This window comes from Haemaphysalis longicornis, unplaced genomic scaffold, assembly GCF_048455015.1.
Source record: "Haemaphysalis longicornis isolate Haplotype H1 unplaced genomic scaffold, Haemaphysalis longicornis Haplotype H1 scaffold_5, whole genome shotgun sequence".
Lineage (NCBI taxonomy): Eukaryota > Metazoa > Arthropoda > Arachnida > Ixodida > Ixodidae > Haemaphysalis > Haemaphysalis longicornis.
Window position 1 is genome coordinate 162,247,744 of NW_027526385.1, and position 15,917 is coordinate 162,263,660.

The following is a 15,917-nucleotide window of genomic DNA, read 5'->3' on the forward strand; positions in this document are numbered from 1 at the left end:
CACTGCAGGGGCAGCGCCTCCCGTCGACTTCCAACCGAACCTACTCCGCGCAACTTGAGTGTAATCTTTGCCTACATATTTATTTTTTCGTCCCTCAAAAGAGTACTAGGTCTTCCCATTTTTCTAAACCCGTCCGATGGTGTCCACTCTGTCATCCTAATAGTCCAACGATTGTCAATTCATGCAACTATGCGTCCACCCGAAGTATATTTGATTTTCCTTATTTGAAACAGGATTTATTCGTCCCGTTCTATGATTATCGGAGAATACCTTCCGAATGCACTCCAGATCATTCTTATCCTTCTAATTATCTCTGTCTCATGGTTGAGATCTGGGGCCACTACCTGGCCTAAGTAAACACTCTCGCTTACCACTTCCGCTGTTTTTCAACCTATCTGAAAGTGCTGTGGTCTCCCGAGGCCATTTATTATTACTTCAGTTTTCTGCACAATACTTTTCAGGCCCACGGTTCTACTCTGCTTGTCCAGTGCCGTAATCAATATTTGCGAGCCGTCCCCCGAGATTCCTAGCAAAGAGTAGAGCAAACTCTATAACAGCTGCATCTTACCAATACTAATCTAGTGGATGAAACTTGGAGGATAACTAACAGGGTTCCACTGAAATTGAGGACGACTTTGCGTGCACTCTAATTGCAGGTGATAGGCGTAACGTAAGGGACCAGAAGAGAGGGGAGTGGGTCAAGGAACAAAAGTTTGTTAAGGACATGGTAATAGAAATTACGAAGAACAATTGGGTGCAGCCTTATCACTTATGGCGAAGGGAAGATAACCTTTGGTCATTAACCGTAACAGATTGGATCCCTAGAGAAGGCATGCGTGTCAGGGGGCGCTGAAAACTTTGATAAAAAGAAGAGATCAAGAAGTTTGCGGTGATAAATCGGCCGCAGTTAGCACTGAACTGGGACAACTGGATATCTACGAGAGGGTCATTTGGCGTACAGCGGGCGTAGACAGCTTAATGATGAATAATCTGATGATGATATTTTACTATAGATTTTTTGATCCAGGAAGCTTGTTTTCTGTCTCTCGTCATAGTCGAATAATATTCGACCCATGACCCTTCAGCCATCTGGTTTCTTTTTATTTTTGTTTATTAGGGCGCCAACGTTCCCTTCTCAACATCATCACCAAGAGAGCTCATTGGTTGTATATACTCCATTTCAGGGATAGAGGTAGATTACATTTCATTACTTGGGAGTGTTGGCCGAGTGCACCCCAGCTCGTACGGATTGAGCACAAAATTTTTTTCTCGTAGTTGGGATCAGCAAAGATGACCTTACAGTGGTAGTTATTCTCTTTTATTTATGGTCGCGCTTTGTTACATATGTGGAGCAGGGCGCTTTCGGCAGGTTTACTCGCAAATAATTTAGACCTATCGCATTTATGTTTAGCTCGACTGGTTTGATTTCTGTATTTTCCTTGTTCAAGTGTTTTTGCAGGTGGCGAGGGTTACACGCTACAAGAACGAGACAATCAAAGAAGCAGAACTATTTTACACCTGTTTGTATGCCTTCACTGTTAGGCCAGGGTAACTACTTACAGTAAAGGCTTAGTTCGCGAATTCCCACTTATGATCAAGGAAGAACTTGAAAAGGCTCTCAAGGGCATTGTAAAGAAAAAGCTGCGACAGACGATGGCAAGAATTTGAATAACAAGGTAGAGGAAAGGCAGTCTGAAATGAATAATTGTAAGAAAAATGAAATCAAGAGTGCGATTAGAGATGTACAATTGAGGACCTTTTTTTAACAAACTTAGAAATCTCTCTGACAACTCGAAAGGCGCTGCTCTGATTTTAAGAGGTGCGAAATGTTCTCACACCTTATGAGAAATAAGTGGAGACAGAGCCTTATTCTAAACAGAGAGGTGTCTCTAGCTTAACGAAAAGAAGTAGCTACTACTCCGCATACAGAATCTGAATGTGACTGCGTCTGTTCATATTCATATGCAGGAAATATCCATATACAGGAAAGTAATCCACTTTACCCGAGATGCAACGAAATAAAGGTTGCGATGGCGCTAGAGGAAAAGCGGCGAGAGAAAAAATAAACGTTAATTCTATGAAAGCACAAGCCAGACATGACCATTTCTGTGGATTGAGGTGGTAGTTCTTCCCAGTCCACAAAACTTCTTGCAGCGTCTGCCTTATTTACCCGGTTTACCAGATTCAATTTGCTCCGCGGATCTTCATCGACTCGCAGCGCTTGAAAGCTTTTTTTAAGAGGTAGAGACATGATCTTGTGGTGTGGCCGTCACAGTTGTTGACAATGCTTGGTTATAGACAGGTGGTCTGGGCTGCGGTCCTTACAAATGCACTCAATGCTCGTGTGCGGAAATTTGTCGTGCATGCATTAATAAGGTTAGGGACACAAAAACTGCGTGGGGTAGATGCGGTTTATTATTATTCTGTGGAGGCACGTATTTGTTTTGAGGCGATGAAGGATTACGCTTTCTTTCGTGTTGATGTTGGAATGGTATGCCTTCGATATACATATATGAGTAGCTTTGTTCCCAGCGATTCCTTGCAGCCCAGGAATGAGCGTGTCAGGAAGTTGGGGATAGCCTTTGCGATTTCAAATACCATATCGAACACACGTCCGCTTTAAAAGTGTGGACATGAACTTTTCGAGGAGTGAAAGTGAGTAGTGTGCCACCGCAGGCGGACATTTTCAAAATGGTGGCTGTTTCTTCCGCCATTTCGTGGTTCCCCGCCTGTACTTCTGGCGGCGCTAGTTGCCTGCCTCTTTGATCTTTGACGCGTACTTCGAAAGCATGGCAGTCTGGGTATCTTACAGCATTTGTGTATTATGTTCCATAACGTTCATCTTGAGCGCAGAAAAAAAACAGGGACACAGTACACGAGGGCAAGCGCTTCTCGTGCTTCTATAATCTCCCGCGTGAGCGAGTCACGGCTCTTGGCAATCACCTTGTAAAAAAGTATACATCGGCCAAACCGGCAGATGCGTTAACGATAGGCTACGAGAACATAGAAATAACGTCCGGAACTCTAACAATGGGCATCTAGCTATTCATTGCCGTGATTGTAGAAATTGCTACCCCTTTTTTACAAAGCCGAGGTGATTGCCAAGAGCCGTGACTCGCTCACGCGGGAGATTATAGAAGCACGAGAAATTGCGCATGCGGGTGATAATTGCATTAGCGTTGCGTCGATATCCCTATCGACCAAAGAAATCGCGTTCCTGGACTATTGACCGATATGTGGCTGCTTGTGCGTTTAGTGATGTGTGTTTTATCTTTCCCTGTTGATTGCCCACGTGCCGATAAGTGGTAGTACATATGCTGTGGTCAATAAACTCAGTTTGCTAGTCTGCGCTGTTTTGTGTTTCCTTCACTCAGTCCCGTCCTGTTAACGCAATTTTTCATTATGACAAAACACTCGGCCACATTTCATATAAATTCCTTCATACAAAAGTATTCCCAGTTTCCGATAATGTTTTCAATGAACGTTTCTGATGAGCTTTCACAATGCTTATTCCACGAGAGATCGAACAAGGGCTTCCATTTTCAATATATTTTTGCTCTTGTTTTCATGAGTTACGTGCACACCAGTGAATAGTTCAAAATACCTTAATTTTCGTCAGGTATGCTGACTTTCTCATTTACTACCGTCAGGGCCAAAGAACCTTCCCGACTCCGCATTTCCAGTTAACAAGACCAGAAGCCACCACCCTGCAAAGACTACAAACAAATCCGTACCCCCACACAACCATACTCCATGAGATTTACAAGCACCCAATACCCGTCTACTTGCAATTTCTGCTCAACACCCTGTACGCTGTAACTGCAGATCTGGGAGTGCCAGAAGACACCAGGCCTTGCCCCAATACCTTCACTCTTCTACTAGAAGTCGGAGAACCGCCTGACGAGCCCTGGACAGCCAGCCAAGCTGAGGGTACCCAGGATTACGGAATCTCCCTCCCCCCCCCGGGAGGATGCCCTAACATCTGCACCAGCTTGCCAAATAAATATTAATTATCATCATCATCATCATCTAATGTTGCACTCTTAAAAATTCGTAGACGTGTTGCGAATGACGCCCTGCTTCTGGTGGCTGCAGTTCTATCTAAATTTGTGGTCACTCAAGGACACACTGATGTTCCATCATTTGTTTTAAACAAATAACATAACAATTGTAGTATGCATATAGCACAACTTGCGTACTGCAAAGAATAAAACAATATTTCACTGGTCACCTTGGAATGCGCAAAGCTCTTTACCCATCGGATGCGAACTTGCGGCTCGGCCCTATTTTTCGCACGGTCGTTGAAAACACCGCCATCCGTGCTTTCCCCTCGAACAGTTCCAGTGGCCATGTTTTCGCACTTTCAGCAGCATCAAGGCTGGTGTTAGTCCTTTTTTGTTACGGTAGTTGACACTCAGGGAAAACAATTTTTGTAGCCTACTATTCACATTTGCTTAATGATGCCCACTACAATGCACTTTTCACTAGTGTCTATCTATTTTTAACTAATTTATTGTTTATTTTATTATCCCGTTTTTTATAAACTTATTTCATAAGCATTCTTTATTTATTAGTTTTTTTGATTTGATACCTGCTTCCAGTTTCCATGAATTAAAAAAGAGAATACGCAAAAATGAACATCAAATTTGAGACAAAATAACAAAATATTTGTACAAGCGTTGGTAAAATAGCAATTATAAACAATGAATACAGTTACTGGAGGCAGCAAGGTCTACACTGAAAAACTGAACTACACAAGCCGTCACCTTTAAAAGGAAGTTATTAATTTGCTTCAGGATTGTGGCCACACTTTGAGATACGTAGAATGGCGCTTTGGTCTCCTTCTCATTGTCGATATCAGTTTTCTAATGATATAAATTATGAAAAAATTTTAACCTGTACTTTCGCCTGCCATCTTTCACGTATTACCATTTTGGTTAACTGTTACTTTCCCTCGTGGAATGTTGACTATCCCAATTACCTAAAAAGATCGCACTCGATATTGCCACAAACCTTGATTGAGTTTGTTCATATTTTGTTCACTGACCGGCGGCAGCGGTCTGTTTTCTGTGCGCCAGGCGAAGTGCTTGATCCAATCTTTATTTTTATGCCACACGTTTTATCTCTTTTGAACGTCAACAGCCTAGAATATTCTTGTTTGATCTACATTTTGCTGGATATAATTCGATGGTTCGAGGAACACTCGAGCCGAAAGATAAACGCCCTCATAGGGGATACTGCGGTATTCGATTCGCCAACACTTGCCTACACACGTCACTTTGTTGACTGTGACTTCGCCGCTTGTGTGTTTTTTGAGTTTTTAGGGAAGCACAAGTTCTCTCCAATACACGTGTTTTAAAGCAACGCTTTTTACCTCTACCCCACAAGGGTTTTTTGCGACCCTTGGTGTCACCAGAAAACTCCAGCGAAGAAATAAAACAAATCATTGGCACCGCCGGGAATTGAACCTGGAACTAACAGACTAACAAAGCGAGAACCCGTTGTCTTACCAATTTAGCTACGAGCCCACGCGAATACAGGGAAGGCAGGTGGTGTACTCACCAAGCACATCTACCGGTTTACCCCCTGCCTTCTCGCTGAATGCTACGTGAAAGCGTCACGTGACCACGCCCTTATAGCGGCCCTGTGCACATCTTGCTCATGTGCTAAGAGTTACAAAAATTAAAGCATGCTCACACCAATGCTGGCATCTCACCTCTAGTACGCCAATATGCTGAAGCCTTGGCCTCCAGAGTTCACGTAAAAAATCAAACCTCCTTGTCGTCCGCCCTCACCCCAAACCAAGGAATACATTCCAATACTCCTTGATGGCCACGCCATCGCTCCAAGCCCCAGCATCAAGATACTGCGCCTACATCTTGAGGCTAAGACCAAGAGTGACTTCTCCTTGCAGCGCCTCAAAAACAGCATCAATCAAATCAAACACATGATCAGGCGAGTTGCCACCAAGAAGCGAGGCCTAAAGGAATCCGGTACCTTTTGATTAATCGAAGTTTTTGTCCTCTCGAGAGTCACTTACGTCAACCCCCTGTCTTCTCGACACGGAAGACATAGAGATGCTTCATATAATGATTAGAAAGGCGGTCGAGTAGTCCATTGTTCTTCTCATATGTGCGTCCACGCAAAGGCTGCTTATCACGTGGCTCCACAACACGGTGGAAGAGCTGATAGAAGGCCATCTTTCTAACCAGAAGGTCCGACTCAGAACGGCGGTGAGTAACCGCATGCTTCATTTAGAGTGTGTGGGCAGCCCAGAATATCACTCCGCTTGACGTACTCCCAGACTCTTGGCGACTAAAACTAAAGATGCTCCCTATGCTTAGAAATATGAACCCCTCACGTGACAAGGGTTACCGAAAAGCACGGGCTGAAGCGCTAAACACTACCCTCGGTGAGGATCATGCAGTTCTCTACACAGAAGCCTCCAAACATCGAGGGCACCATTGCGCCATCATCGTGGCTACCTCCAGACCCAACCTCCTTGCGGTGTACCTCGCTATGGACCCAAGAATAGACGGAAGCAGAAGAGGTTGCCATCACCTTGGCTCTCATTTAACCAGGTGTTCAGAGGGTAGCCACCGATTCCCAGCAAGCCTACTGGAATTACCAGTCGGGTTGGGTGTCCTTATCTGCACTGTGCCTGCTAAAAAACCACTCCCCAAACGGTTCCATTCAGCTCATCTGGACACCCCCTCACGCTTCACTGCAGGGCAACAAATACGTCCACCCAATGAGCCTGCGCTTTTACCTTCCGTGCTATCGAACTGCACTAGGACAGTCACCCTCTTGTCACGTTCAAGGAGATAACCCAGCATTAGCACCTTCTGAGAAAGACCGTATTTTGGCCTTACACTGACGTTTCCAGAGAATAAGAAACTACCCTACGGCTCATAAAATACGTGCTGATTCCCACAGTCTACGCATCTTCACTTTTTGTATCCAAATCGCTACGACGCTGAATGTAAATTTTGCTCAGAAGTAGGAACACTCCACCCCATAATTATTACCTGAGCAACCGGAAAAAAATAAACTTGTGTCATCGTCATATATTATGTATTTAACTGTTTCATCAATGTTAAAAATCTCGTTCATGTAACAATGAACAGATATGGACAAAAATGATACCCTTTGGTACTCGACACCTAACCGCTTTAGTTGTTCAAGTTAATTCTCCAATTCCAACGAGCTGCGATGGATGTCATAGATAAGATGATATTAGAGAATGAGCTGTCCCGAGAAAGTAGCTTATGAAGAATATCGTGATTTACGAAATGTAGTGCTTTTCTGAAGTCAAGGAAAATACCTAAAACGACAACGATGTTTTCAAAAGTGTCCAGGATGAGCTCTTTTTGATCAAGCAATGCCAAGTCAGTTGATTTATTCTTTCTGAAACCATATTCAGCGGTGCAAATATGCTAGCGATCAGAAAATGATGATAAGCGCTTCCGAAAATGTTTTCTATTCCTTTAGAAAAAACAAGGAACATGGAAATATGATGGTAGTTTGAAACATTATTGCGATCGCCTATTTTAAATTGAACTACAAATTTAGCGGACTGCATTTTTGTGGAAAAAACACCAGTTGAGAAGCCTACGTTAAAAAGGTGTGTTAGACATTTCGCTAACACATCAATGATAAGCTGTGCGGGTTTTATCTGGAAACCGCACAAGTCGGAGGAATTGCTGTCGCTTAGAGGCATAACTGCAGCAATGACTTCAGCTTTAGCAATGGGATTAAGAAAAATGGTGTTGTCCTTAGAGCAATTTAGGAGTCTTAAACTTTAAGTATTCATTGGAACAGTTGCAACGCAAAAGAAAAAAAAATAATTGAAAGGCTTGAGTGAGGCTTCTTTTTCAGCATCGTCTTACGGAGAGTTTTATTAGCTTTAAAGAAGTCAGCATTCCTAGATTTCAAAAAATTTATTCAACATTATTTTGTTTTTTCATCAGCCTGATCAGGACCAGAGTTTTCCATGGCTTATGGTTGCATTTTGGTGGAAAAACGTTTTGTGCGGGAAACTGGCAATATAGGCATGGGTGAACTTTACCAGAAACTTGTCATGTGCATCAACAGAGCTCCTCTCCCTAAAACCTTCGTGCCAGTTCTTTCGAGCTATGCACTCTCGAAATATAATTAGGGTACGGGGATTGACATCCCGGAAAGAGTGGATTACGTGCTGAAGTTTTGTAGCAGTAGCATGACGTTTCACAGACAGAAAAACAGGGAGGTGTTCACTGAGAGCAAAATAATAACCCCAGATCTCACACAATTTTTATCACGGTTTGTAATAAAAAGGTCTAAGAGAGTATCTGAAGTTGCTGTGACTCGTGCAGCAGATATTAATGTGTTGGGACGGGAGAGAATATTAGGCAGGGTTTCAAATTCTGTCCTCATTCAACTTTCGGTGAGGAAATAATTATTAAAACCACAACCCGTGATTAGGCTATATTCGCGTTCATTATTACATTCCAAAAAATAATCTAGAAAGGAAAGAAACTGAAATTGCACCGCAAGGCGAACAGTAACAAACACAAAACACTTGCGTGTCGCACTGAAGTACTAATATTTTATAATGTTGTGGTATACAACAAAAATTGGTTAGTAGTTCAACTTTTACATATTACTGGAAAGCAGCACTGACACGCCTCCATCTCTTCTGGAAGTTTGGTTAGGGTAGTAAGTCTCATAACCACATATTTTAAAAACATTAGCTTCGGAGGTAAACCGCGGTTCACAGAACAATATACCATCTCAGTGCCATTTAAAAAGAGATAAAGAAAAATCAGGGATCATTATATTTATTTTTGCCTGACCTAATAAAAAAATGAACACTGTTACTATGTTGCTGATTCATTACACGACACAGTCATCAAGTTCTAATAAATGTGCTTGGTTATTGGTAACCGAAGCCATGGAGAAAAAAATACAATAAAGAAACTACAGCGGCGCCGACGCACTAGGCAGCATTGAGCTCTTCAATGTGTCTTTTTTTGAGCACAATAATTATGGGAGCGCCTGCAGCCCTTCTGATAAGAATCTTATTCTTGGTGTGGCAGGAAAAGGGATAGCTGTTTTCCTCTGCCTATCTTCGAGTGCAACGAAGTAGGTCGCGATTTTCTTTAGTCATGTTGTCTATGATAGAAATAGAAGATTTCGGCTCGCGCAAGACCTTCCTTCTTTACAACCATGCGTCACGAAGCGATTTCCGGTAGAAGCGAACGATGATTCCGGTTTCAGATCCGGGTCTCAAGGGAAGCATGTGTACAGCGTCTACGTTATTTCCAGAGAGCGGAGGCAGATATATGGTAGTCGCTACTTCATTAGGTTGGCAAATAAATCTTCACAGACGGATTTGGGAATTCCATGCACCGCAATATTTGTTTAACGACTACGCTATTTGAGGTCATTCAGCGATGACTTCATGATCTGAACATCGTCTTGCGCCCGACCTCTCTCGAGCACGGAGAGGCGTTTTTTTACAATATTGATTCCCTTGTAGTGAACTGCCTGCTTGTTTAGAATGTCAGCGTACTTTTTTGACATCATTTCAAAGGAAGCCGTCACCCCGTCAACCGGAGTGGGCACGAAGGATAATAATCAAGCCTACGCACTATCTAAACCATACTAGAACTCAGATCTGCGTTTCGGATGGCCTTTCCAGCGCCTTTCGTTTTGGAGGCACGGCAATTCAGGCACCGCCAGGGCCTTCGTGCAGATTCCCCTTTGCTTTTAAAGGTCGCTTCTGAGCAACCTAAGCAGGTTCCGAGGTGGACGGCGTATTCAGATTCTGGGCATTTCAGGAAGCGGCCTTCCGATGGCAGGCACTCATCGCAGGTCGGACACATGTCTTCCGGGGTAGGCATACTTTGATACAAAGATAGGCAAAACATGGCCAAAAACACAGCACAGAGAATTGCACAGCAACAGGTATATGAGGCGGCTGCGGCGGCAGCAAAGGACACTGCTTAGGAGATTTTAAAAAGCACCAACCTGTAAGTTGAATCAAGGAGAATTAGTGGTGGGGGGTGTCTCTTCGCCCCCACCACCACCGCCCAAGTGCCGAGCTCCCATTTCGGACACCAGGAGGAGACGGCAAAAGCACGACGGGATGACGTCACAATGACGAATCCTTGAAGCTGTTTCCTGCTGTTCCCTGCTAGCAGTCTGGAATTGCTGAGAAACCAATGTGAAAACGCACTGGTAAAAACTCTGAACAGTTCACACTGCTTTGACAGGGCGGTCAAAGCCACGGACAGGGTTGGTGGGGCAGGTGGAAACAGCAAAGTAGAGCGGGGGTCAGCAACCTGTAAGTTGAAGCTAAAAATAAGGGGGGGGGGCGTGGCTGCACCAGTAACTCTGAGAGCGTTACCGGCGCCCCGGCGGAAGCGGCAGTGGCTGCACCATCAGTTGCGTAGCTAATGATTCTCCTGTTCAATGCTCGATGTCTTGTTAATAAGGTAACTGAACTCGAACATTTATTGTTGTCGCGATCTCCCCATGTGGTGATCGTAACAGAGACATGGCTAAACAACGATATTTCGAATGATGTGGTTGTTCTTCCTGGGTACGGAATGTTTCGCTTGAACAGAAATTCCTGTGGCGGGATCGTTGCAGTTGTCAAGAAAATTATCTCGGCAGTTTCAATTAAGTGCAATTTATCAGAATCTGTATGGTGTAAAGTTACGTACGTGAACACCAATTACTTATCGGAGCCGTATACAGACCACCTGCCACTTCGCCCGAGGTGCTGGAAGACCTTCAGGCTTTCTTGAGTTCAAATGTAAATGAGACAACGAAATTAGTACTGGCCGGAGACTTTAACCTCCCAAATATAGGCTGGATTTCTTTATCAAGTGGTAAAAAGGATGCTGCTAACAGCGAGAAGGTATTTGAAACAATGATGAACCATAAAATAACCCAAATTGTTCAACAGGACACTAGAGTAACATCGGGTTCTGAGTCACTGCTGGACCTGGTATTCTTTTCGGGCACTATGGAGGACTTCAGTGTCATAGTCAAAGATGGAATACCTGACCACAAACTGATTTCGGTTGAGATTATGTGGTACAAAACCCGGCAAACGATCATTCGTTCGGGTGCCCATTACTGACTACGGCCGAGCAGATGACACGTCAATTTTAGACTGTTTGGAAACTGCTTTTGATGATGTCAAGAAATTCTCTGAACGCGAGCCAGTTGATTGTATGTGGAAAAAATTCAAATCAATATTAAACAGCTGTACAGACACGTTTGTTGAAATTCGATTATATAAATAAAAAAAGGCTAATCCCTGGATCACTAGAGATATTATCAACACTAAACGCAAAATTAAAAGATTAGGCAAAAGACAAGGCCACTCTGAGCAGATTTCAGAAATACGAGCAGCGTTGAAAATCGAAATCGTTTCATCGAAAAAAAAGGTTCCTCAATGAAACGCTTTCTGGTTTCTTGCTCACTTCGCCTAGAAACTTTTGGCTAACCTTGAGCGACCGGAAAGAAGCGATTTAACATATCATGGCTTACTATGATGTTGTAACTCAGAAACAAGATATAGCTAATGGTTTCAATCGCATTTCCAATCCGTATTTACAAAGATGGCATTCACGGATGAAGATAAGGAAATGGCCCATACTTGCTCATACGCCATGGATCCAGTCTCAGATGATCAATCGGGCGTGTTTCAGCAGCTACTTAATTTGAACGAAAAGTTGGCTAACGGACCAGATTGAATACCAACTGTGTTTTTGAGGTGGTATGCGGAGTGTATGTCGTTTTAATTAGTCATTATCTTCAAAAAATTATTCTCGACACATTCGCTTCCAAACACTGGCTGAGCGCCATTGTGAAACCCGTATTTAAAGGTGGTGATAGGATTCTGTTTACCAACTACATGCCAGTGTCTCTGACGTGTGTTTGCGGTCAGATTTTGAAGCTGTCATTGCAAAACACATGGCTATTTTCTTGGAGTCAAATGAGCTGATATGTAGGCAACAGCAAGGGTTCAGGCAAGTGCTTTCCACGCATTCCCAACTGGTCGAAGCTCTGCAAAATTTTACCGCTGCTGTAGATAACAAGAAACAAGTCGACGTGATATGCATAGACTTTGCAAAAGCCTTCGATAAGGTCTCGCACCATAATTTCTTCTTCAAGCTCAATTGATTGATTGTGGGGTTTAACGCGCCGACGCAACGCAGGCGATGAGGCGCGCCGTAGTGGAGGGCTCCGGATTAATTTTGACCACCTGGGGATCTTTATCGTGCGCCGAAATCTCGTACACACGGGCGTTTTTGCTTTTCGCCTCCATCAGAAAAGCGGCCGCCGCTTCTTCAAGCTCAAACAAACAGGCGTAAAACCGCAAGCAGTTGGTGCGAATTGATGGGTTTGAGTCTGAATCACTTGATGTTTATTCCGGTGTGCCAAAAGGTTGCGTGCGGGCCCATTGCTGTTTTTGGTGTATATAAATGATGTTGTTGACGTGCTTAACCCTCCTGTAAAAATAAATTGTTGCTGCTGATGGGTAATTCTATGCCCCAGTGACGTATGCGAATGACCAAAACGTAATTAATGATTGCCTCGATGATTTTAAAACGTGGTGCGATAACTGGGAGATTAAAATAAAATATTCTAAGACAACCTATATGCCATTATCTAACAAGAAACACGTTCTACCATTTACCTACAGCGTTGGACCTGATTAATATCCGCAGGTGTGGGGCTTTAAATATTTTGTAGTGCATATTGCGAATAACTTGATATGGCGTACACATGTCGAGAAGGTATGCTGTGCCTCTTACAGAAAAATGCTTTTCTTGCGTGCTAAGTTACCGAATGCAACGAAACACGTCAAGCAGCTTGCATATGAAACATTTGTGCGCCCTGTTTTAGAATATGGTTGTGCTGCCTGGAGCCCCCACCAAAAGGATTTAATAGGTAAACTGGAATGTCTTCAGAGACTTTCCGCACGATTCACACGTTCGAAGTTTAAAAGGACGGATTCGGTTACCGAGATGTCAAAATTAAGCGGTTTGGAATCTCTAGAAACGAGACGGTAAAAGCAGCGCCTAAAAGTATTTTTTTCAGATATTGCAAGGTCAAAAAAAAGATAAAAGAATTTACGTACACCCCCCGAATAAGATCAGCAGCCGGATTTATCATGACGCGGCAGTTCACCCCTTCGGTGCTTGCACGGACGCCTTTCGCAACTCTTTTTTTCGTGATTTTATAGAAGCATGGAACAAATTGCCGCGACGTATTATTGAAAGTTTTGACGTTAAGAAGTATGAATGTGCTCTTGATTGAGCAACGAATCTGCTATTGTGTTACTGTTCCAAGTTGTTGAAAGAATCAATGTCTGTATTTACGTTCCATATCGTATGCTTCTCTCTCTGCAATGACGCTCAGGTGAGGGTTGACAGTTTAAATAAATAAAATACAAAAAGAGTGTCAGCTCTATCGCCATCGCCTGGGGTTGGGGGGTCTCGCACCATCCTATAAGCAGTGACGTCGAGATAACAGTGAAGAATGCGATGCCTGGGATGAATTCGCCGAAAAGCTCGCCCTGGATGCTGCAGTCACCTTTGAAAATTACGTGCACTGCTACGATGAAGCATGCACGTCTGCTGAACTGATGACTGAAGACTTCGTCAACACCGTTCGTCGCGATGACGGAACCAGCGACGAGGACACCGAGGGTGACGACGACGATGCGGAGACAGGGCCCACAAGCCAAGACAAAGAAACCGTGTTTAGCGCCAATGTTTTGCAGTGCGTAGCAAAAATACGCACTTTTCATAGCAGGTGCACCAATGCCACCGAGGCAGTGCACAAGAACGTAGATAGATTCGCATCGTTCGTCTTGCAGTAGGCGAGTGGCACACGTCAGGCAAAGATCACCGATTTCTTAAAATAATGTGCATCCAGACCCGCGTTAGACGCTAACGCGATTGAGCACGTGTTCCAAGTAAAGGTAGATGGATGCTTTTGTTACATTCGCAATTTTTACGGCGCATTTTTTATATTTTCATATGTAAGGATTATTAAAAATAACAAACTATTTTTAGCGGTTCCTTGAAATTTGTAGTATCGAGATTTGAATGTGTCTGGGTTGGCGTCCACCGTACCTAGACATTGTTTCTGGGCGCCATCACGAAATGAAAAATGACGCTTCGAAAGTATCGTCTTCCCCTAGACTGGATTGAATCTGGGTAGTTTGCGTTACGAAACCAAGGTCAAATAGTCACTTCTTATAGTATGTCAAGTTTTGTGGGTGTTCTTTGCGTTACGCCATGGCCACGAAGGCTGGCGTTGCTAGGCCGCAAATGCGTACACAATTTTATAAAATAACAAACGAAATCTCAATTTCTAAATTAACACTGAAATAATAAAAACATTCAAGTGTGTTTAGTTTATTTCTGGGGATCGCCATCCTCTCTTGGCAGCTTTCTGTATCATAGCAAGGCTTATACTCAAAGCAGTCAAGAGAAGGCACTGCAGAAAGTCTACCATATCAGTGCTCTGCTGCGCACTTGACAGCTTTCACGTTGTGTTCCACTGGTTTATTTTAGTGAAACTTTGGCACTTAGGTAATACTCTACTGCTTTCAACATTTTGCGCTGCAACATTCATTGCTGCACAAGCGAGCTGGCACAGTGCGTGCCGATTGACACTCGCGCATTTGCCAGTTCTTGTGTGCGTTGTGTTGACAAGCAGCAACCTCTGGCGGACACAGTCCCTAATCAGCCTACTCTCGGCCTTCTGCGACCCCGTCTCTTACGACACAGGAACCAGCGAGAGCTTCCAATGTGGGAGCGAAGCGTGCTGTAGGTGAGCGTGTCCAAGGACACGTAGGGTGTTTCGCCACTGCTTACGCTTGAGATAGGTAACTTGAAGGCTCTAAGTGGTGCGGGCAGGCTGATCTCATGCACTCTACAGCCGATACATGATAGAAGCATCGTAGGCAGATTTGTGACCCCGCGAATGCACAATCAACAATAACGTCGCATGCCAAGAATGTTGTTCAACATAACGGAAGCCAAAATTTGTTATTATTAAAATATTTGGACATCGTCACATCATATCGCATCTCAAATACATCTCACTGCCGTTAGTTGCTGCACCATTTGCAAATTTTTTCTTGTATATTTTGGACTGATTCAGGCTTTCTATATTAAACCGTGTATGATCGTGCGGATAAACAGTGAAAAGTGTGTTTGTCTGCGCAAGTCAAAGTAATGCAAACAAGCAGTTTCACCGATAGATTTAGTGTCACTTTATCTGCCCAAAAAATTTTTTGCTACAATTTGTGTGCCTAAATCTTCCCTTTTGCAATCCTAGATGTTAAATCCACAACTTTTACTCCAGGGTTGAGGTTCCTCACACAAGTTGTGTATAAGCATGCCTTTGAGTATACCACCACCGATAAAAAACTAAGCGGCTACAATAGCTCATGGTTCTCTGTAGCGCTTGACCGTAGCAAAAAAACAACATGGAGTAATCGGTTACAGATGTTTTTGTTCTTGTTAGCTATCCATAGTGAGTCAGCTGAACAGTCATTATCAGTGGTTTTATGCCCAACAGTAAGGAGACAGCAATAAAAGTGCACGATGCCTTTAGTCTGTAAGCCGTTGTATGTTCCACATAACACATTGGAACAGGTCCATCATCCTAAACTTCCAGGGGGAAAAATAATGTGGCTTAGCGCAATTTCACTACCTCTTAGGTCTTTCGAAAGGGGCCGAGGAACGCCTAGTAAGTAGCATCAGGAGCTCAAGGAATATAAAAGTTACGTTATGAATGACATCTAGCCAGTCATAAATTTCACTGAATCCAAAGCAGTTAGCAATTACCCTGTCAAACTAGCCTTTCATTATAGAACTTAATTTGTTTACGAATATGCC

The 15,917-nt window shown here is 43.5% G+C and overlaps 1 protein-coding gene across 1 annotated transcript in view; it reads left to right on the forward strand.

Moving 5' to 3' along the window:
• LOC144139497 (uncharacterized) overlaps positions 1-4,146 on the forward strand; it is a 47,727-nt gene extending 43,581 nt beyond the window's left edge. The window contains exon 5 of the mRNA XM_077671822.1: positions 3,826-4,146. Within this exon, the coding sequence (XP_077527948.1) occupies positions 3,826-4,010 (185 nt within the window). The 3' untranslated portion in view covers positions 4,011-4,146. The remainder of the gene's footprint in view (positions 1-3,825) is intronic.
• Positions 4,147-15,917: the final 11,771 nt, after the last annotated feature.